The following is a 23,879-nucleotide window of genomic DNA, read 5'->3' as shown; positions in this document are numbered from 1 at the left end:
GTGAACATGTTTGACAGACAACGCAACCTTCGTTGGGCAAAGTTTTCGTGCCAAAGAAAAAAAATTGGCACGTGTTGTGCCATCTTTTGCCCAATAGAAATCCTGTTTGTCGATGAACGTAACTTGGCCCAACGAACCATTTCGCCAGGCAAACCCCAATTTATTAAATATTTTGTTGGTCACTTCTCCTTTTCCTTTGTGGCTTAGGGTTTAGGGTTCATATTTCGTCAGGCTAAATGTAATATTTCGTCAAGCAAAGGTGAGGGACATTTTCGCGTATTCAATTTCTTTGATGATTTTCACATTACAATTTTTTAATTTAAGTCTTCCATAAGTTTTTCCAGGTTTTTATACGAAGAGCCATCTTCACTAATATCATGGCAAGCCAACTTTGCAAAATTATCCACTGACTTGAAAATCGGCTCTCTTCGATCACCCTCTTCCATCGATGCTCTTACCACCTTCTCCACCGTAGACTTATCATACGTGTCCTTCAGCTCGAGCCCGATCTTCCAACCTTCACTAACCCATCTACTATTCACCTGTTGGTCTGCTAATTGTGGCCAACAAAGCATCGGAACTCCCGCACTAGCCACAGAAAAGGCTTACCACTGTTGATCAAACCGTGCCAAAACTCTAGTAACTGGACGCGTCTCAGCTTTTGCCAAACTCCCAAAGCTGACGAAAATAACGGACCCCAACTGTTGGGAGTCGAGCCACGCCATGCAACGTCGGTCTTCGTGGCGCAAGGAGGAAACGGAGGATGATAGATCGTCTCCCACGCGAGATTTGAGAAGGGCGTGGAAAGGGCCTAAGGTGTAAATTTTGGGAAAGCAAGTGGCGATCTGGGAGAGTATTAAGGGTTCTAGGTCGTCAAAGGTGTTGAGTATGATCGCAGAGACGCGAGTAATGGCCTCAATTTCCTCCATGAAAAATTTAAAAGTTGGGCGGTCAATAGGCATTCTGCAAAAACTCGGTAGATCCCTTCGTCGCAGAAGACCTTCCATCCCTGGAATGTCCCTAATCGGCTGATCCATATCCTGATCTCTTTCAACACGAGAAGCATACATATATCGTGTTCAGCTCAAAAAACACTGGTACAGCATACTAGCAAGGATACAAAATACATCTGAACTAGTAAAAACCAGTTTCACATAGGAATTATTTTTAACATTTCAAAATATCATTGTGAACTCGCTTTTTTTTTTTTTGCACTAACAAGAGCATTTGTAACTTTTCAGAGATTTGTTTAACATAAAAATGCTTTCACCAAGAGAATTTTGTCCTAATGGAAAATGATCTTAGCTAGTATATAACATTATTGTCAAACCATAGGTCCGTTAGATAATTATTTTATTTTTATTTTTTAAATCCGTGCCTATTGCACAACATAATTAAAACAAAATAAATCCAAACCCATAAAATACCAAAACTACTCCACGCAGCTTGTGTTCGATGAATATATATACTGTGTATACATTCATCACGGAAATACATACTTATCACCAAAAACACATGCAACAAATATATGGATAAAAGGAAGAAGACTGTGTGCAAGAATCCAGAAACTCTTGTTTGTTTCTTTTACAAAAGAAATTCCTCTATTTACTTTTTTTTTTTGTCAAACGATAGATTTTGTTAGATTAGTCACCGAACCCACGCTATTATGCAAGTGCTCAACACCTATTTACATTTGTTGGTTTTGGTAGGTTAGGAAACAAATTAGGAGAGAGGCTGCTTCCGTTTATTATTATCTCCTCACACACCTTACGTGTAGCAAAATATCGAGCCTAAAACATGAATTATAACTTGAATGATGTGAAACATGTGTTAAGTGCTTTCACGTACCATTATGAAAGTTATACGTTTTATTCAAAATCAATTAGTAACAAAAAACGTTTGCCAACTTCTCATAAACTCATGAAAGATTTCTTAATTATCTTAAGCATTACATCCTCTCAACTCAACAATTGGTGATTTTTTTTTTTTTGACAAACGGTATTATCTATATTAAGGGGTGGAGCAGTGGGCTAAACCTAACAATGAACTAGCAATAATGTGGTTCAAATTCGCCTTTGGCGAAAATCTAACTTAAGATCTCTCACTTACAAGTGAAGATGAATACTACTAAACCATAGTACTAAGTGGCAATTTGAATACTGAATAGGAGGTTGGTTATATGAATATAGGGCTACAATGTTACATAATACCTAGTGGTATGAGTTTAATGTGCCGTTGCCAAAATTCAATAAATCTCTCCTTCAAAATTTAATCGTTAATTTTCTAGACCACTTAGTAATACATACTATGGAAGAAAACTGATGAACTGAGCATATGTTTTGGTTCATTTCCTCCTCGCATAATATTTTGCCAAATCTGCAAACCAAAAGCCTAAGAAGGCAAGAGTAGCTTGGAGTTAGAAGAAGCTTTTGTGGTCCTTGTGTTTTTATTTCAGCTTTTCACTTTAAGTTATGCTTTTTGTCTTTTCCCTTTAATCATAGACACAGAGGTCTTGTTTCACTACGCACAAAAGGGCAAATAGCAAATCAAAAATGTAAAGATCGCCCACATAGTAAAGTTCATCGGAAGAAATACTTGATTTTTACACCTTTATTTTCTCCTTCCGTGCTCATTTTTGCTTTTTCCAGCTAAAACTAATGGATGATACTATTCATACATCCATTTTTACGTCTCATACATTTTTGTTAATTTCTGTCATTTAATCTTTTTCAATTCATTCAATCAAACTATCGAAATTTGAGAAAAATGTGTAAAAAGTAAAATAATGTACGTGGATAGCATCACTCAAACTAGTAATTGAAGATACGAGAAAATGAATGCAAAATAAGAAACTGAAAGTGTAAGCCCAAATTGGAATAGGACAAGGAGAAGCCACAAAGAAATGGAAATAATCCCGGAAAATGAAATGAAATGGGTCCAAGTTTTTTTTTTTTCACGCATTTTAATTGAGGTAGGGTTTTACTCTTGTCGAGTATTGTATTAGTAGGGCGTGGTCCATGCCTGTGACAGTGTTGAAATTTGAGGCATGAATAATGGAAGGTCAAGCCATTCACAGGGAACCTGCTTCTTTCATGATCACGGTCATACTGCGAATATATTGGGATTCATTAATCAAAGACTTTGTCTAATCCACACTGTATCATTCATTCTCTTGTTTTTGTTAACTATTCTTATTGTTTTATTTACTTAATTTTAAGACTAGAAACGAGAAGCGTATAAGAAAAAAATGAAAGTGCAAAAATCAGTTCTCATAACTCTCTTTGATTATAAGGTCATGGGCAAAAGATTGTTGGGATGGTTGAAGGAGCGTAAATCGACGAATTAATCCGAGCAATTTAGTTTGGTTTTTACATTATAAGGTGAAATTTTAGATTAAGTTGGGTTCAAAACCTATTTGAGACAGCCAAAACCAAATCAAATTTCTTCCTTAAATTTTATTCTTAATTGTTATTATTTTTTACTCTTATGTTATGCGAAATTGACGTGATCTCTCTCTCTTTCTATGTCTCTCAGGGTTAATCCATATTTGATGCATGTAATATTTCCTTAATTGCTTATGAAGAGAAATGGCAGAACCAAATCAAACCAAATTGAGTAATTCGAACTCATCTAAATTTGGACGTTACATTGTGTAATTTAAAGTCTAAATTGAACTCGATTTGTAATTTGAGACCTACACTAAACCTGATGTGTAAAGTAAGGCCTAAACTGAACTTCTATCCTAAAACCCCTCAACGACTTAGGTTTTCAGCCATCTGTTCAAACAATCATCTATACCTTTGAGATTAACAAAATTGAATTTTTTTTTTATTGATTGGATAGGTTATTCCTTTTGTTTACCTTAGTATTAGTTGTACTTCTTTCCTCTTCGTAACGAGTAGTCATTTTCACAGGAGCATAATCTATTCTCTAATAGAATTTTCTTCGCTTGGTTAGATTCCTACGCAAAAGAATTCACTCTGAGTAAATGAGTATTCAAAAAGAGGCAAGAAAGAAAGAAGCTAGGCTTCGCCCAATCGTCCAATCAAATCTTGAATTGTGCACGCCAGACCTCTTGGGTGTCATATTTTGGCTGAGTTTACCGTACCCCCAACTCTTACATTACATTTTGATGCATAATTTAAGACTTAAGCTAAATCAGAATGAACCAAATTCATATTTTATCCGATATAAATCAACCAAAATGAGACCATGGTAACTTTATCTTGGTTTGATGGTTTCTAGGACAACATATATACAAATGGATATGTATACTTTGGGTGGATAAGGGAAAGAAAAACAACAAAGGTTAAGTCCAAGTTAAGGAACCTTAAATCCGAATAAAACCAAAACAAATGAAGAAAAATCCCAAACATTGTCGTAATCCTAGTCATAGGCCAGGTGCCTAAAGCCATGAGCCCACCTCCAATTAGAGAGGCCGCTGACATAGCCAAGGGAAATTTTCGGGGCCCACACATTTCTTAGGGATCTGTGATAAGGTAAGAAGTCTCCTTGTGGGACCCCCGATAGCCACCTGCCCCTACGATGATGTGACCCCCCTTCAACATCACCGCCTCATACATACGCACTCTTCGCTCCATATCAGCCGTCCGATCGAAAAACCCTCCCCCTCTTTTTCTCACTCCCCCTCTTTCTCTCTCTAGCTCAGACTGACAAGAGTCAGCAAAAGCACAGTGACAGTGTGAACGTTGCAGATTTGTCTCTGTCCTCTCTCTCCTCTGAATGCTCGCCTCCTCCGCCTCCGGCGGAACGAAAACGCAGCCTTTCGCAAGCAGGCAGATCCCAACAACGGCCGATTGAACCGAAACCGCTACAGCGGCGGCGTTCGCGGCTTTTTTCTTCTGGCGGTAAAATTTTTTCTTTGCTTATATAATCTACGTTGCTTCGCGGTTTTTTTACTCTTTTTTGTTACGTTTCGGATCTGTGTCGGAAACGACGCGTTTCGGAGAATGCGTCTCGTTGTGAAAGGAACTTGTGCTTTCTTTCGTTTCTAGAAAGCTCGTTGTGAAACATGTCATTCCGTTTGGATTTTTTTGTGTATTTTGTGCTCTGTTTGGTTGCCGAGAAAGTGGAAGGAAAATAAAGGACGAGGAATTGTTTTTGCTTGACATGTCGTTGCTCGTGATTGGAAACTTGCGAAAGTAAAAAGCTTTAGCTTGGTTCTTGCGCGTTTCGCATTTTCCTACATTTTCATTGCAACCAAACAGAAAACAAAGGATTGAAGTTTGTTCCTTTCTGTGTGAGCTTTGTTAGATCTATGAGTTTCTTGCTTTCAATGTGGCATTCATGTGCTTTGATCTTGCATTTAATCTTGGAAATTTCATATTTTTAAGATGAAATCAGAGTTTCATGAAATAACTATATTTCCTTTTACATAGTTCTCTTATTTTGTTCTTAATCTGTATAATTTGTGACAAAATTGGAATGTGATATCATTCTTCGCTGTATAACTGCCATCCAATTGCGATTCTTCAAACAAAATTGTTCTTAATACCGTAGTCTTTCAGCCGAATTTTAGATCCTGGCAAATTTTCGCAATGGTTTTGTCGGTAATATGTGAAAGTGAAGCTCGAGAGTTATAATGCAGTCTGATTGATGTCTAAATACTGGCTTTGTAGAACCTGCTGAAGATATGGGAAGTACCTCAAAACTGCAAGACAATGTTGTGCAGCGCCAAACCAGTCGAAGAACAAGACATGTAGAGAAGGCGAAAGTGAGAACTGGTGTTGGTTTGCAGCAGAATGATGTGCATTGTAAAGCAAGAAAAGATGCAGGTGATGATGCTGTGGGCCAAGAAAAGTTTTCGGGAAGTCGAAATGGGAAGGGGAATGATGCAGCTAAAGTTGATGAGCTGGTCAGGCACATGTCAAACTTGCCCGGTTATCTTCAACGCCCTGCGAGAGGAGAAAAAATCCAAGAGAAGGTTTTGAATGTTGGGGTTTTGGATTGGGGTCGACTAGAGAAATGGAAGTACAAGCAGAAGCCTTTTCCTGAAAAAGTTAGCGGCGGGTCATCCTTGGAAAGGGCTATTGGATCATCTACATCATCTGTTGTAGTTCGCAATGGGACAAATGCTGAGCAACCCTCTTCGCGTTCTAGTGTCAAGTCGTCTCAAAAGAACGGCCTTTCGCAGGGTGTCAAACCATCTGTCCGTAAAGATATGCGCTTCCAGGACTCCAAAACTGCTTCAAAGAATGCCATTCATGGGCAGAAAAAGATATCCTTTCCCAGGTCTCTTGGAAGAAATCACTCAGATATGATGCTTGATAAGGGGAAGGGAAAATATTCAGATAAGAAATTCCCTTCAGAAATGGGGAATGCAGCAGCAAACTTGAAAAAATATGGAGTGTCATTTGGTCCAAAGGACAAGGTGGGCACGGGGGATGGTCGAGCTATGGAAACAGAATCAGATATCAAGAAGAAAAATAATGATCAAAGAATCACTACGGAAAAGGGAGCTCCATCGCCTAGATTCAGAAGTTATAATGCCTCGCTGAATTCAAAGGGAAAGACAATTGCTTGTAATGATAAAACTGAGAATAGGGTGGAAGAATTGCACAAATCAGACATCAGCACAGCTCATCAACACTGCCCTGCTGCAGAGAATACCGTTGTTCTCTCTCCATCAAAGGAACTGCCCCAAAATGACTTTCCGGAGGTCCTCCAGCTTTCACAGCCAAGTGCATCAGGGGATGAGTGTATGACAGAACCTGATAAGATCAGCTTCTCGGGAGACTTTTCTACCAAGGAGATGGACTTTGCAGAACTCTGTTCTGAAGTTCCTTCTGAAGCTCCACACTCATGCCCCTTGCCTTCTGTAGTTGACACTAATACAGGATCAAACATGGTGCCAAATAGCTCAATCAACGGTAAGAGTGCAGGGCTTAACTTTGTCCCAGCTCACATGCGCCGATGCTCAAATGAAACACAAGACCTCCTATATGAAGATAAATTTGTACAGAAGAACAGTTCAGAGAAAATGCTTACTCGTTCAAGTTTTGATACTTCAAAAACATTGGATCAAGAAGATGCTGAGCTAGCAACTAGAAAAGGCAGAAGCCCAACCCCCAATCGCCGGTTTAACTTCAGCTTAGAACGGCTTGGTAGAAGTTTAAGTTTTAAGGAAAGTTCAGATATTCCGCAGTTAAGTTCCACATATATGACAGTCAAATCAGGTCCTGTGAGATCTGGAACTTCTGATTGTCCAGATAATCCAAACAGAGAGAAAGCGAGTACTCATAACCGAGCTAGGTCAAGCCCGTTAAGAAGGTTACTAGACCCAATTTTAAAGCACAAGGAGGCAAATCTACACCATTCTGCTGAAGCTGTTAGACCCCCGAAATCACTTTTTAATTCCTTCGTCCCCAAGCCAATTAATATCAGCGAGTCATTACAGAATCTGAAGGCTGAGGCATCATGGGTTAAAGCATCTTTGCAAATAACAATCAAGAATGGACTTCCTTTGTTTAAGTTTTGGGTTGACAACATCAACTGTTTTGCGGCAACCATGAAGAATTTATCATCTGGGAAGGATGACTTCTGCCAGTATTTTACATTTTACTCTATTAATGAAGCCAAGAGAAAAAATGGTGGCTGGATGAGTCAAGGAAGTAAAGGCAAAAGTTGTCGCTATGCCTACAACGCTGTTGCTCAAATGAAAGTTTCTAGCTCCGACTTATCTGATGTTAACGGGCAGGACTTAAGCAAGTGTGTGGTAAGAGAGGCTGTTATGTTAGGTGTTGATCTAACACAAGCAGATCTAGAATCACCAAGCGTCGTATCACATGTAGAGCTTGCTGCTGCTGTTGTCAAGTTACCTAGGAAAGACTTGAGCCATTCTGAACAGCAGCGTGACGAGGAAGTTATGGAGAAGAAGGGCTGCGCCAAAGATTCATCCGAGGATATCTGCTCTTACAGCTGGGAAGATAGTACTATAGTCATACTTCCAGGTGGAGTCCATAGCTCACCGAACAAAGGAGCACCTTCACCATTACTTGACCGTTGGAAATCTGGTGGGTTATGTGATTGTGGAGGCTGGGATGTTGATTGTAAGCTGCGTGTTCTCTCCAACCAGAACAAATGCTGTCAGATTCCGAAAACATCCTCCGCATGTTACCCTTTTCCGGATACTTTTGAACTATTTGCTGAGGTATGATTTTTGGTTTCTGCAAATCACTGTCAATATTACACATTTGATGGTGGTGTTTTAGCCAATTTACATGTTGATTTTGTTTTTCATTTCAGGAGGGAGCTCAGGAGAACAGGCCAATTTTCAGTTTGGCACCAGGGAAGGATGGAAACTACTCGGTTGAATTCAACACGTCACTTTCTTTGTTACAAGCGTTCTTCATCTGTGTTGTCGTAATCAGCAGTTGCAAACCATCAGATCTTTCAGAAGTTAATAACGTGACAGAAGCGAAAGATTTCCAGGAACCAAATTTGAATCAAAGTAATGGAATCCAGGTAACAGGGCCGGCAAAGTATGCTACAAATCCACCCCTGTCCGCTGTTGAGAGGGTCTAGCTTTGTCCGAGGAAATCCTTTTTGCTGTTCGAGTCCAACAATCGATGGTTTCAAACACATCAGGAAACATCTCGTAGCCAACAAACCATTTGTCGTGTGAATCCATGGATGCTCAAATTTTTGGGGAGACTTGCATGTTGTTACAGAAAACATGTATGAGCACGGCCGTTGCTCTTTTTGTGCTGGTTTTACTGCATTACCATGTGTAAAGGGAAAAACTCAAAAACCGTTCTTCGAAATGATGGTGTAAATACGCCTATGCTAGGGCATTTCAGATATGATAGTACAAATTCTCCATGCTAACCAGTTCTGTTTAGATGACGTCATCAGACTTCAAGCCGTTCCTCGTCTCATCCTTACGCATCCTTGTTTATTATTAGTTTTTAGATTGAATAAATCAAAAAAGGGCGGAAAAAAACAGGAGCGTGTAGAAGGAGAGAATGGGTGTCCGGAAATCATTTCCGGCTCAGAAATTTGGAAAGTAAAGGTTCTCAAAACCAGAAAAATATAGTTAACCAAAATTCGAAAATGCGATATAAGCAGGGAAGTCGTACATTATAAATGTATTCTAGTTTGTAAAATTCACAAGTCAAGAACTGAAGCATGGTGAATACAGATAAACCATTTACCATCAATTTTCTCGAACACATTTGTTGCAAACTGTCCCCCCCAACTGCTGCCCTTTGTCTTAACCAATTCCACACAAGAAACATACCCGACATCCCCTCTAACGTAAACATTGACGTCCTTCAGCTCAATCTCTAGTGGAAATTCGTAGTTTGCCCACACGTAGTCCCAGCTTGTCATAACATCTTCGTAACCGTAGATTCCACGTGCACCCGGGTGCACGCAACAGACTTCTTTCCTTTGGGCCCAGAGGGCTTGCATGGCAGCTAAATCCCCAATCTTGAATGCCTCATAGAATTGTGCATTTGCTGCTCTAACAGAAGTTAGACTATCCTGCATCAGAAGTTTGAGGCTGTCACGAATCTGTGCTGCTTTAGCATAGTTCTCCTCTGCAATGGCAATGTCTAGATCACGCTCTAAAGTTTGTGCATCCAATATGATGCTTTCGCCGCTGCTTGAGCTTTCCCTTGAGTCCTCGCCCTTCACATTACATGGTCTTAGTGACCGCAATCTAGAGGCCTGAACAGAGGATACTGCACTGAAAAAGTAAGAATTAAAAGTATTCAAACCGACGCTACATTGCATTAAACGTCAATGTACTCCAATTTATGGGTCACGTCCTAAACAAAGGTGCTCAAGAAAAGCATATAGTTTATAGCTGCAGGGATAATAAACTTACTGGACTCTTCAGTTCGCAATTTGAGCTGATGATAACCAGGAAAGAACGGAACTTTGTACCCCTTTTCAAAAGTCTTTGCCACAACTAAATTGTTTTTCCTTGAAGAGAGTGAAGAAGGATGATGAAGCATCTCAAAAGTATAAATGCAGGAACGCGGCAAGCGATTAAGCTCCCTTAGAGAAACATTGCCCTAACAACATAAAGATCGAAGTAAATACAAACCACACAACCTTTTAAAATCGGCATCGAAATAAGAATGCAAACAATAACAAAGGATTTGATTAACAAATTCAAACATACTCCACTCGTTTCTTTCCTAATCTTGAAAAACTCAATCGAAATATGAGATTCCCAACACTCAATCATGACATGGAAACTCGGAACCAAAGTGAGCTCGTATCAAATGTGAGTTAGGTCAGTTCATTAGAGCAATGCGCCCGCCACATTGCACCAGAGTTCGAATCCCCTCCCCATACATTAGAGCAGTTTACAATAAAATTGTACCTTTGAAGAAAAAAAATGCAAAAATAAGCGTTCTTGGTTTAATCACCATGCATCACCCACTTTGAAGCTAATTAGTAACTTAATTAAACGTTAGGAACCAATCTTTTTTCAAAACGGGGAACATACAGAGCAAAATACAAACTAAACGACATTGATATGTAAGCATAACTCACATTTACGCAGAAGCTAGATCCATGGAGCGCCATGAAGACAGATGAATTTCTGCAATCCAAGCACAACCCAGAATTATATGATTAGAAATATGAAAAGGGTAGGGATAAGGATTTAGGGTTAGGGCTTAGACCTAGGGTTTTGAGCTATCGGAGGCTCCCGCTTTTAGGCTTTAGGCTTTTCGCACAGAGAGAGTTCTCCGCAGGAACTGGAAAATTTAGAGTGGTGCGGAGGGCATTTGAGGGAATAGCAAAATTGGCCCAATAAGAAGATAAAATGGGCCAAGCCAGGTTTTTTTTGGGCCTGGGCCTTAGCTTTAGACCAACTCTGGACCTTCTAGAAAATAGGTCGTTTTCTTTCTGGAAACAAAGAGGAATTTTGAATGAAACTTCCGAAGACAAATTACAAGTTAGCTTAATCGTGTAATGGCTCCAGAACATTCTAAGAATTTTAAATTTGTGGCTTAAAAATATTAATTTAACTAATTCTTAAGAAAACTTCATTGACTTGTTAAAATTTTACGTGTCGTTATATTAAAAAATGTATTTAAACTTATAGAACATTTGAAAAAAATATTTAATCAAACATAACAAGAAAAAAAAAACGTACCAGAAATCCAAATGTATCCATATTGAAGGTAATCAAACATACCTCTAATAAAATTGTAGAAAAAATATTTAATCAAATTCTTAAAATAAATAGATGTTTAATTAACGAAATTGAAAAACAAAACGCCTATATCAAAACGCTACTTAAATATTAAATATATCCATTTGCTTTGATTTTTTGTTATATTTTTCTAGGAAATTTCAATTGCTCAAACTTACTTCATTGACAACCAATTTTCTTGTCATTTAAACTTGGAGGGGTGGACTAATCCCACATTCTCACATGGCATGTTTGATATGACTTATCAACCCCCAAGATTTCTATACAATCAAACTTTATATTATATGTGTGTAGTTTTGTGAAGAACGCCATCCGGACATTCAAAGTCTAGATAGAGATGTGGTCAAAATTGGAAAGCTCTTGAAGCTTTCATGGAACGAATGGCATCTAGTAAACCGGAGATTTTTAGCTTATTTTCAGAGATATGTTTCTGGTTGTATGCTACAATCTTTGGCGGCAAATACTAGATATCAGCCTAGCCTTATACAAAACGGGAAATGGTAAACACACATATTTTTTATCTTCTCATACATTTGTTTTAACTTCTGGTCGTCGAATTTGATAAATCAAACAAATCAACATACTTGGTTTAATAAGAATATGTGAAAAGCTAAAAAAGTGTGCTATTATTTCTTTATAAATTTTCAATTTTACCCTTGACCTGGTCATGTAATGAGTCTTGCAAGTCATGTGATGAGTCTTAAGAATATAGGGAGGTGGGGGTAGGGGTATGTAGGTGTCTCCCAAACTTATTATTTGGCAGACAATGGGATATTTCATCTTTTGCAAGGTTGCGGGCAAAAGAGGGTACTCATAAGGAAAAAGTTTGAAATAATTTCACCCAAAATTGTGGAATTGCAGAGTGCGTATTTGTTAAGGTAGTAAATTGACTATTCGTTGTGCACCACCAAGTGGTTTGTTAAGTTGTCCCCTTGCCTTGCCTAGCTTTGACACCAAGAAGCTGATGAAGCCTAACAAATGGAAGACTACATCATTGCCCATTCAACTACATCAATGAGCCAATAACAAGCCTCCCAAAACTCTAGAATTTTTAAAGTGGTATGTAAATTATCGTTCGACGCTAGTTATCAAAGTACATACTACATAGTAAAAAAAAAAAAAAAAATTGTAACTATGACTATGAATAACATTACCAAAAACCGTCATAATCGCATTGTTTACTGATACTTATACTGGTACCAATATTTTCGTAAACTCGAACTACCAATATATGTAGGTGATATTCTAATCTCTATGTTGTGACAAAATTAGGGTTTTGGTAGAAGGGTAGAGCTAATTATCTAATAGCTATATATGTTTTGAACCATTCTTTGCCATACAATAATTAATTGGCAATTAAATCTACAGAACTTTAACGAAAAACACCTGGTACTGTTCACTTTAACGAAAAACCACATTTTTACACTAAAAAATCAATCATGGTACTATTAACTTTGCCTTTTATTTTGTCCTTATCGTTAAAACTTAAAGTTTTCAAGCTCTTTTTATTAGTTTTCCTTTAAATCTAATATAATAGCACTAATAATCTTTATTATTATTAAGAGAACCATCATTGTCAACTTTTTACCACTCTTTTTCCTATTTTGCCTTTACTTTTGATACACAATACTTATATAAGGAGAGCAAAATAGTAATTTTGTATCTTTTGCCATTTTTTCTTATTTTGCCCTCACTTTTGAAACACAATACTTACATAAGGATGGCAAAATAATAATTTTGTATCTTTTGATAAAATGGCAATCATATCCCTATTTTTCCTATTTTACCCTCACTTTTGATACACAATATTTACATAAGGAGGACAAAACAGTAATTATGTAATAATATTAAGATAAAATATGCACTTATTAAGAGAAATTGTCCCACCATCATTTTTTCATACTTTTTTTTAAATTTTAAAAATAATCACACTCCTTAATAAAAAAACAAAAAATAAAATAAAATTGTTCACACACACACAGTGTGTGCTCATCTGTTATAAGCAAATTAAGGAAGGGCACGTAGAAATATATGGGAATTTGGGCCTCCTTGGCACGTGACACGTTGCAATCACGTGGAAGAAGCCGCCATGGCCGTTTATTGTCTTCAACCCTACCCCCCAACGACGTTCGAGTCTTTGACCAATCATTCACTCATATTGATTAGGATTCCCCTCCTAATTTCAGTCCATTTTGTTCTGCCCTCCTCACGTTGCCATGGTCATATGACCAAACTACCCTTTCCTATTTACCGTTTTATTTTCTTTTGATTGTATTATTGAGATAATCAGAGCAATAGTTCCTAAATGTTAACTTAATTGGAGCTTTGGTTATTGAATAAAAAATTCGTGAATATTATTTCCTAAACTTGCCATAACTTCGTTAGAACTTCCATTTATTTTTTGTCCAATTAAACTCTTTATTTTGGATAGAAGTTAACCAAAGAACCATTACTATACATTATAACGAGTCAAGAAACCACTCTTTACAAATTTATAAGTCAAGGATCAAACTTCAATTAAGCCGAATTTTAAGGACCATTGCTTCAATTTTCTAAATTAAATCTTAGCCGTTGGATTTAATGAATTTATAAGACACATGAAATAAATTTTTTATAAATAATTTTAGCTGTTAGATTTAAATTTGGACAGTTCCATCTTTTTCTACCGTTAGATTTGATCATATTAAATTTTAACCGGTGGATTTAATGAATTTATAAATATAAAACTAAAAAAATACATATATATTGTGGGCCAGCCCACTAACACATGAAGTAATTATGAGCTAAATTTACCCCAAAAAAGAGTTTTATGTTAAAACTCATATTTGGCCCAAGGGTTGGAACAAGTTGGGATAGGTTTAGAATCTAAAATTTGAGTTTACGACAAGGGTTGGAGTATGTCTTAGAAAGGAAACCAATTACAGTGTACAACAACCACAATATCAAGTAATGCTAGGTAGACTAAATTTGTAGACTAAATTTGTAAACTAAATAATGTGTTATTAATAAAAAAATATGCACGTTAATCAATACTTAGTAATAATCCAATCATCAACTTTTATGTCATTTAGTTTACAAAATTTAGTCTCCATAGCATTACTCATAAATATTATATAAACGCATCAACCTACAGAAAAACAAATCCAATGTAAAACATTTGAAAATACTCTCATCAAGTGGCCTCTTGAGTAACACATTTGATTCATGTCCAATAAGTGGCCTTATTACACACTATTTGATTATTCTAATACATGACTTCATCGGCCATCTATCCAAGGGTGTGCGGAAACAAATTGATATCAAACTCACTATTTATGACATGCAGCACTACGAGATTGATTAAAAATCTTATCCCAATTTAAACATAATATTATCTTTTTATTTATGCAACTGCCTGGACAATTTATTTACAAGATGAAAATGCACCTAGACGATTACTATTCATTAAGACAATAATTATCTATTATCCATTTAGCTAAGCTATCATTGCCCTAAAGAGTGAAACTGCTTTTAAGTGCATCTATCACAATAACTGTATTTCTTCGTCTTTTTAATGAAATTAATCTTTTCGAACCAAGAAAAATATGGCACAAGAAAATAGAAAATCAATACAAAATACAAATAACAACAATCCCATAAATAACCGAGCAGCAAAAAGAAAGAAAAATGAAACTCCAAATCCGAAAGCTCACTGAAAAGGGCAAAAGAAGTTGGAAGTTGGCTGGTGCCAAAATACACCTAGTTCGACAGACATGCTAATATGCTACACCAATATTATTTTTATTTATTTATGTGTTGGACCAAATGTGACATCCCACATCACTCAGGGGAGTGATCCTTATATGTATATTCTCATCTCTACCTAGCACGAGGCATTTTGGGAGCCCACTGGCTTCGGGTTCCATAGGAACTCCGAAGTTAAGCGAGAAGGGGGCTAGAGCAATCTCATCATGGGTGACCCACTGGGAAGTTGCTCGTGAGTTCCCAAAAACAAAACCGTGAGGGAATGGTAAGCCCAAAGCGGACAATATCGTGCTACGGTAGTGGAGTCGGGCCCGGGAAGTAGTCCCGCCCGGGCCCGGGAAGTAGTCCCGCCCGGGCCGGGATGTGACACCAAAAGTAAATTATATTCACGTTATGTGGACTTGAAAATTAAACTCCCACCACCAATCAACCCTTTACCTTTTTTTATTTTTATTGTTTTAACAAATGATAGTATCTACATTAAGGAAGAGGAGTAGCCTCTTCACAATAGATGATGTGAAATATTCTAACACTCAAATTAAAACCCTATGATTGTAGTATATGAAAGTAGGGATCGTTTTAGGCCGGGGATTAGAAGGGATGCTAATCAACACAATTAAGACTAAAAAAAAACACTAAAATAGACTCTATAGACTCTAAACTAACTTAAAACACTAAAAACAGCAACAAACACTTAAAAAGACTCAATTTTAGACCTAACAAGTGTTTTGGACGAAAATAAACCTTAACTTGACTCAAAAGACTCAAAGAAAACAGATTTTGACTCAAATAACAAGACTAAATGAAAAGGGGATTGTTTTTGACGAATTTAAAACTTAAAACAAAAACTTTGTAGAAAATACTTTGGAAAAACGAATTTAAGTGAAATAAATGGGTGAAAGGCTAGTTAGAGGGTCCTTCTCCACACATGATATATGCATACGAACCAATTTCCAGTTATTATTCCTTTAGACTATGAATGACAACACCCCAAGTTAGTTGCATCGCACAACTAACCATCAGATTTTCCTTATTTCATTGAATTAGATGGAATACGCATCTAAACCAAATTATCTTTCTCAAGTTCCCTATATGAAACGCATGATAGAGATACATGTCAAAAGTCATTAAGTTCTATGAAAATCATAAGCATTGACAAGGCATTCATCACTATGAAACGCATGAGACTCATACCAAGGATTTACTTAACACGATTGTGACTAGCAACATCCACTAATTGTGAATATAAGTGAATAACTCTTACGTGAAACCCCTTATACTCTAGCTTCAAATTCATGCATGCAAATTAAGTGTCGACCCCCAACCCACATACATAAACAAGTTTTAATAACTTAGATAAGCAAATCACATTCATGCCTTAAGAAACAATAACTGGACGTAATCAGTTCATATAAAACATATAATCATGGCTTCAAATTCACCTCTAACTAAAAAGAAGTTAGTTCCACATGTTCGCAAAACAAAGATAATTAAACTTAAACATTAAAAACAAAGATAGAATACACCTAGAAACGCTCCAGGTGGCTCCTCCTTCCTTCCTTGCTGCCAACAATGGGGATTTGTGTGAATTTAGGCTCTTGAGGTGTGGTGGATGGTGTGGTGTGAATTTGTGGTAGAGGGTGGTGGTTTTTGAGTGTTGTGGCATCAAGTATTTATAGGGTGAAGGGGAGGCACGAATTTGGGCTGAAAATGAGAGGAATTAGGACTCCAAATCACCAAAGAACAAGGATACTTTCAATTAGATTCCAAGGAGGACAAGGAATGGTCCTTGTGGCAGATTCTAGAACTTCTAGAAGGGTTACATGTGGCATAAACTTAATGCACGAAAATAGGGCTTCTAGACCTTGATATTTAGGTGATTTAATGTGAAAAGGAGTCATCTTTGAAGTTGGAATTAAGGTAGGAAAAGATTAAGATAGGATAAGATAAGATAAGGTTGAATAAGGTTTGGATAAGATAAGGAAATTTGGATAAGGTTCCTTATTTCTTGCTCTTTCCTTATCTTCATTGCATTAGGACTTCATCCACCAGATTTGTAGCCTTTCCTAGCCCTTCTTGACTTCAATTTCGTCCATCCTCTTTGCTCTATGGTTAAGCTATCCAATCCATGCCCAAAAATGCTCCAATTAGCTTCAAAATGTTCTTTCTTGCTCCTTTTGCCATTAGGACCTAAAAACATACGAAAATAGCTTAAAAGACTAAAATAAATAGTAATTAACTCACTAAATGCAAGGAAACAACATAACTAAGTAGCATAAATATGCTCCTATCAATAGGCTAGCAATAATGTGATTCAAATTCGCCTAAGACCTCTCACTTACAAATTAAGAAGAATTCTACTAGACCGTAGTACTAAGTGGTCAATCAACCCCTTACTTTGTCGTCGCCTTTTACCTAGCTCGAAACGACACGCATCTTTTAAAGATAATATTTCTGGTTTTAAATCTTCATGTTTGAGTTTGGGATAGAATGCTTTGGGTTATCTTTTATTTTGGGCTAAAAATGTTTGTTTCGTTGTTTTATAAAACGATATATACATATATACATAAGGAATTGTTATTGGCACTTCAAAAATCTCATTCTACACTCCAAACTTTCTATATTTGGAAAGAAAAATACACTTGTGTGGAGTGTAGGATGAGATTTTTAGAATTCTAATAACAGTTCCATATATATATATATATATATATATATAGAGTGAGAAAATAAATTGGTTTCAAACTTGTCATTTACAAGAGTTACCTTTTACTTATTAGTTAAGAGGAATACAACTAGACTTCGTTTTGAATAAATCATTTTCTTTAGAAGCTTTATGCTGGATACAAAATGTGTAACCGTTCTAGGGCTCATTTAGAAATGCTTTTAAAATGCTTAGAAGCGCTTTTAGTGAAAATGTTTTTGAAACCTATCCTTAGTAAAATGCAAGTGAATCCTGGAAAGCACTTGAAATGATAATCATATAATTGGTGTTTCTTTCGAGAAACATTAAGCACTTCAAGTATTTTTGGAATTCAAAAGCATTTTCTTTAAAAGCGCTTTCAGTCATTTTAAAACACTCCCTCTATATGTTTAGCTTGCTTCCCATTTTTCACTTCCATTTTTCCCCTAAATCTTTAAAATTTACTTAAAATTGTTATTGGCATGAATAGAATTAAGGGTTAAGTATAGATAACTATGCAACATTTTAGAGTGATTCTAAATTGATCTCAATCTTTTAAAATATTTTAAATAACTACCTAATGTTTTAAAAATTGGACATTTGTTAGGACACCTATGTTAAGTGAGAACATTATCAAATCAGGTGAAGTCGTTACTAGCATAAAATGATGAGATGGATAAATACTGAAGTTGGTTTTTACTAATCGTCTTTTTTGAAGCTCTAATCCCCAAAATTGACCATTTTTAGTCAAGTTAAACAGTAAATTTATGTAGTTAAATGCATCAATTTGAATATTAAAAGCTTCATAGATGACTTCATAATTAAAATACGTTTTAATATTTATCCAGATCATCACTTAGCACTAGTAAACCTAACCGATGTCATTTTTTTTAAACTTAAGGTAGTTAATTGGAGTATTTTAAAAGAATAGAACCAATTTAGAATCACCTGTGAAGGTTGGATAGTTATACGGATTTAACCCTAGAATTAATATGATAAAATGGAATTAATCAATAATGAAACTCCATCATTTTTTTTAATGAAATGAAAATTTTAAATTTAATGAGCGGACCGGTGAGTCCGTTATCATCGTTTACTGAGCCCAAACGGCGGGGACCAGAGTTAATCATTTCCCACTAAAATCAAGGACATAATCGTAATTTGGCTACAGCCTCCAAACTTGATCGCATAAATCGTTTGATTGAGAAACTAAACAAAACATTAGTAATTTCATAAATCTGAAATTATTAAAAAAAATAAAACAAAAATACAAAATTTGCGCAGTTCGTGGCCCGACGATTTATTTACTGCCTCCTCCGCGGCTACGCACAATAAAAGAAAAATCTGTGATGCAAAATTGTTGTTCCTCAACTACTTAGTATTACGTTTTTTTTAACGGTATTATATTTTACCTGTAAATAAAAAATTTTATGTTTAATTTTCGTCAAATGCGAATTTGTTTTACTTTATTAATAACTTATTATGAGATTAAACCCACATTCCTTTTAGATAAATCGTTTTTCAGAAAGAATAAAAAATCGCCGCCCCTCTTTTATTTATTGTCCTTTTTAAACCGCAATATTCAGTTACAGGTACAGTTTCGAGAACGAGAATATCTGCTTTTACCTCGTTTTCTCAAAATTTATTTATTTCCCTTCTTATAAAACGAAATAAAAAATAAAATTACTGTTAAGAACAAGAGAGAGAAAGTGACGAGAGAGAGAGAGAGGGGTCGGCGATTTCCAGTAAATTAAAATAAAAAGGAGGGATTTTTCTTCTTTCCCTCCTCCATTTGGCTCTCTCTTTTCTCCTACCGTTGAGGTTTGCGTTTCTAGAGAGAGAAAGAGGAGAGGGAGAGAGAGGGAGATTAGGATTTGGATTTGGGTTTGGATTTGGGATTTGGAATTTGAATTGAATTGAATTTGGTGGTAGTATTTCTCTTTTTCTCTCTGTCTCAACTGTCGCCCGCGTGTTCAACTCGCGTGGTGGCCCAGCACTACTTGACAGACGAAGCCAAACACAAAGGAGAGAGAGAGAAAGCAAAGCAGGAATCAAAATTTCAAAAGCCTTTCCCTTTTCTTCTTCCTCTTCCGTTTCGCGATTCATCAAAATTTGTACGCGTTTAATGCTCTCTCTCGGATCTCCAGGTCGCAATCCGTGATCCCCTTCAGAACCCACCTATAAAACGACCCCGTTTTGCTTCCCTTCGTCTTCCTCCTCGCATTCGATTCGATTCTGGAGGTGCCCAGCAATCAATCATGGAGGTGTTGAACTTGTGAAGTAATATGGAAGTTGTGGTTGCGTCAATAAGAACAACAAGAACAATAACAACAACGAGTGGAAGAAGATGACGCTTTACATTGGCCGCGAGTCGTCAAAGGTTTGCTCTTTTTATTCACTTTGCAGTAATGCCCTTTTGTTTTTCCCTTTTTTAATTTTTTAAAAAAATTGAGTTTTTGCTTTATTTGTTCTTTACTGATGGTGGTCCTTCTTTCTGTTTTTCTTTTTTTGGGGGTCTGATTTGTGAAGCTCTGGAAGAGAATCTGCGCTGAGGTAGTCACCGAGATCAATCTTCTCGCCACGAATTGGAAGTATCTTCTCGCCGGTCTAGTTTTTCAGGTGCTTCTTTGTTCTTCTATTCGTCTACCTTTTTGGGTTTTTGAAATTCGGAGTGTTCAGGTGAATTTTGTTGAGGATGGTTTTTTTCTGATCGGACAAGTTATTTAGCAAGATGGGATTTTCGCTTTGATGGAGAGAACAGAGAAAGTGGGAAGTTGGTTTTGGTAGAAAGTTCGATCATGGTTGGTTGCATTGGGAACTTTGAGAGATGTATGCTTTTGAGCGTTGGAGGAAGTTCCTATAAGTTTATTAGTGTGATTAGTGTTAAACTTCAAGTTGTAGCAAATTTCATCTCCAAATGATTGATGGGTTTCTATCAGTTTCAGTCCTTTGGATGAGAAAAGTTCCCGTGTGATCGTTGCGATTTTTAATCTTCTTCTCATGTTGGTAATTGATCTTTATATTTCAAGTCTATCTCATTTGCAGTACATACATGGTCTAGCTGCTCGAGGAGTTCATTATATACATCGGCCCGGGCCAACGCTCCAGGATGCTGGTTTCTTTCTTCTTCCAGTTCGTACCTATCATTTTTTCTTTGTGAAACTATATAGTGTGAATTTGATCATACAAAGTGCTTTCCTATATTTATTTTTTGGTATTTTGGAATAATGAGTTTTGGTGTTTTTGTAGGAACTTGGGCAAGACAGAGCCTACATCAGTGAGACCCTTTTCACCTTCATCTTCTTATCTTTTGTATTGGTAAGGTTCTTCTGTGTTCTCTTTTGTCATATTGCTTTCATCTCTATCTCTTAATTACATGTGCCGGTGTTCTGTTCAACAGTGGGAGTTGTGGTTGTGGATATATTGGAGAAAACGGTGTGTGAAACAAAATCCATGTTGTTTCTGATATTAGGATGCATGGAAGGCATCAAGTCCAATATTGTAATTTACACTTTGAGATGTGATGATTTATTGTTTGAATGGTGATTAAAAAGTGTTTTTTGTTTCAATGACTATTGATTCTTTGGTTAGCTTTGATGCGTATTTGTGTTCAGAAGGCCAGGATATAAAAGTGAAATGAAACATTATTGGTGGTGACTTAATCAGAAGCAGTTCTACATCACTAATACTTACGCGCTTCAGAATTAATAGTATTTTCCTGATTAATTTTTCCCAATTTCTTTAACAGAAAATGCCATGGGACGTTTTTCCTCCCTTTTGATAGTTTCTTTATTTAATATTCTTCTTTTCTTTATAAGTTTTAAAAGTTTAGGCGTGTTTTATGCAATACCATCTTTTAAATTAGAGCACTTAAATTTAACATGTTATCTGCTGTCCATTTAGGGTTTTAATTTTATTTCCTTATGAACTTTCTAGGGTGTCTTTTTCTTTGATTTATTAATATGTCTTCATCTTATTGCGCACTATTATTATGGTTTCAGTCAGGCTTGTGTGCTTCACAGAAAAGTTCAGTTTTATTTATATTTTTCCTCATGTGGTGCATGTTCTGTTGCAGTGGACCTTCCATCCTTTCATTTTCAAGGGCAAAAAGATTTACACAGTTCTCCTCTGGTGTAGGGTTCTAGCATTCTTATCAGTAAGTGGTGATAACATGTTTTGAGAAGTTAGTTCTGTGATAAAACTGAGAAATATTGATTCATTTTGGTTTGATATGTGAACTTTTTATTTTATTTACATTAACTTGTACCTTGTCTGACAAACTCATAAGAAACTTATGACAGTTAATTTGTTTTCCAAAAAAGAAAACAAGGGTTTGTCATTTAACTTGTGCCGTGAACCCATGTTTTATAGTTTTAATCATGTAGTAGTCTAGGCACTGGGCTGGTGAGAAATATATTCCCTACCTTTTTGGTCTGACTGTTTCCACTGTTTATTGCAGGCTTGTCAATTTCTGCGGATTATCACATTCTATTCCACCCAGCTTCCTGGTCCAAATTACCATTGTCGAGAGGTAGGTTGGTTGTTTACCTTTTTGTCGGTTTTGTTGTATACGCTAGGATGTAGTATAGAGTAGAGATTACGTTTTATTTATGTTTGAATTTATTTCTCTATTGGCGGGGTACAAAACTCTCTGTATGTTGTAATAAGCTAAGAAGCTCTATTTTAATTGTGCAGGGTTCTAAACTTGCCAGGCTGCCTCCTCCGGAAAGTGTATTAGAAGTCTTCTTGATCAGTAAGTTATCTTCTAGTAGTCCGGGCACTTGGCATGTTGCTTTACATAATACGTCTCTATGCTGATTTGTGTTTGCTAAATATGCAGTTCCGCATGGTGTACTTTATGGTTGTGGTGATTTGATTTTCTCGTCACATATGATATTTAGTCTAGTCTTTGTGCGCACTTATCAGAAATACGGTACACAAAGGTAAGCATAGCTTTGGCTCATGGCTGACATCAATTTTAAGTGGTGGTTATTTGACTTTCTGCTGAGCTAAATATGCTGCTTTTGATTTGTTGATCGATGCAGGTTTATAAAGCAGTTAGCTTGGTTACTCGTTGTGATCCAGAGTTTCTTGATTGTGGCATCCCGCAAACATTACACAGTTGATGTTGTTGTTGCATGGTATGGAGATTTTTGCATACTTTCATCTTTACCTATGTTATAAAAGCATGTAAGTATTGTTTCTAACTTCTTTATTTGGTTGAACAATATGATCTCCTGCAGGTATACTGTTAATTTGGTCGTATTCTTTATCGACAAGAAATTGGCAGGTGAGGATGCCTCCATTTTTTTTTCGTTCTGTTTTCTCCATATTTTTGGATGCCAACCAATGAGCAGTGATACTAACATAATTGTAATTGCAGAATTACCTGACCGGACCAACGGAGCTGCATCTCTCTTGTTACCGCTAAGCACAAGGGACAAGGATGGTAAGACCAAAGAAGAGAACCACAAGCTATTGAATGGAATCGTCGGAGACCCTGCTGATCGGGTATAGTGAATCTTCATGAGTAAATTCTATTGATATCATCATATCAGCACCGTTTTGTGATCTGGGCAATCATCTTACAAACTTTTTGCTGCTATATAAATCCAGAGACAAAGAACTCAAGTTAACGGCAAGACTCTAGATGACGTAAACACAGTACATGCCGATGCTACAATGAACGGTGCATAGAACGGAAGGATTATGTCGTTGCAACAAGGTGACTTGATGTGATTTGTTTAATAGGGGCCCTGGGTTTGAAAGGTTGTGTCTTGTGTGTGTTACGGGTTCTGTGCTGGAAACACGACGTGATTTGTATTCTAATAGAAAAGGGATTGGGGTTGGTTTTTGTGTTTTCCAGTCTTGCTTTTGTTCTAGTTCAGATAACACCAGCATCTTCAGCATGCACAATAGATCTTAGATGATTTTCCCTTCAACTTGCCGGTAAGATGGGCCGAATAGTCTGGTTAAAGAGGACTTACCTGCACTCGGGATGTTACTGTGGCAGTATCCCAAACCAATACACATTACCATGTTTTTTATTTGTTCCAAAGTATGTAACTGGTTTCAAATACCGCCACAATAGTATTCCGAGAGTTGGACATTGTATTAGACGTGGACAAGAGGGGAAGAGGGCATATGATGGTATATGTGCCACCACCCCCTACATTGTTCTGCAGTTTTTCCTTTTGAGTAGGAACTTGGAAGTTGGAAGGACCCCCTCCCCAACAAAATTGAGACCTCACCCTCACATGT

At 36.8% G+C, this 23,879-nt stretch overlaps 3 protein-coding genes and 1 pseudogene across 3 annotated transcripts; 2 read left to right on the top strand and 2 right to left on the bottom strand.

Moving 5' to 3' along the window:
• Positions 1-299: 299 nt before the first annotated feature.
• Positions 300-1,070, bottom strand: LOC137744291 (7-deoxyloganetic acid glucosyltransferase-like; annotated as a pseudogene).
• Positions 1,071-4,636: 3,566 nt separating this feature from the next.
• On the top strand, positions 4,637-8,835 carry LOC137745376 (uncharacterized). The gene is made up of 3 exons (XM_068485324.1): positions 4,637-4,868; positions 5,640-8,170; positions 8,266-8,835. The coding sequence occupies exons 2-3, from the start codon at positions 5,654-5,656 to the stop codon at positions 8,542-8,544; spliced, it is 2,796 nt and encodes a 931-aa protein (XP_068341425.1). The 5' UTR covers positions 4,637-4,868; positions 5,640-5,653; the 3' UTR covers positions 8,545-8,835.
• Positions 8,836-9,050: 215 nt separating this feature from the next.
• Positions 9,051-10,744, bottom strand: LOC137746029 (F-box protein SKIP8-like). The gene is made up of 4 exons (XM_068486076.1): positions 10,659-10,744; positions 10,528-10,576; positions 9,851-10,040; positions 9,051-9,704 (listed from the first exon to the last, which is right to left on the bottom strand). The coding sequence occupies exons 2-4, from the start codon at positions 10,558-10,560 to the stop codon at positions 9,127-9,129; spliced, it is 801 nt and encodes a 266-aa protein (XP_068342177.1). The 5' UTR covers positions 10,561-10,576; positions 10,659-10,744; the 3' UTR covers positions 9,051-9,126.
• Positions 10,745-19,397: 8,653 nt separating this feature from the next.
• On the top strand, positions 19,398-23,667 carry LOC137744632 (phosphatidylinositol:ceramide inositolphosphotransferase 2-like). The gene is made up of 12 exons (XM_068484405.1): positions 19,398-19,998; positions 20,148-20,237; positions 20,664-20,750; positions 20,868-20,936; positions 21,694-21,774; positions 22,078-22,149; positions 22,314-22,371; positions 22,459-22,561; positions 22,664-22,759; positions 22,862-22,908; positions 23,002-23,129; positions 23,235-23,667. The coding sequence occupies exons 1-12, from the start codon at positions 19,966-19,968 to the stop codon at positions 23,313-23,315; spliced, it is 945 nt and encodes a 314-aa protein (XP_068340506.1). The 5' UTR covers positions 19,398-19,965; the 3' UTR covers positions 23,316-23,667.
• Positions 23,668-23,879: the final 212 nt, after the last annotated feature.

This window comes from Pyrus communis, chromosome 9 (assembly GCF_963583255.1).
Source record: "Pyrus communis chromosome 9, drPyrComm1.1, whole genome shotgun sequence".
In the NCBI taxonomy this organism is placed as follows: domain Eukaryota; kingdom Viridiplantae; phylum Streptophyta; class Magnoliopsida; order Rosales; family Rosaceae; genus Pyrus; species Pyrus communis.
The sequence above is the reverse complement of the archived record's forward strand: the minus strand, read 5'-3'. Positions and strand labels throughout refer to the sequence as shown.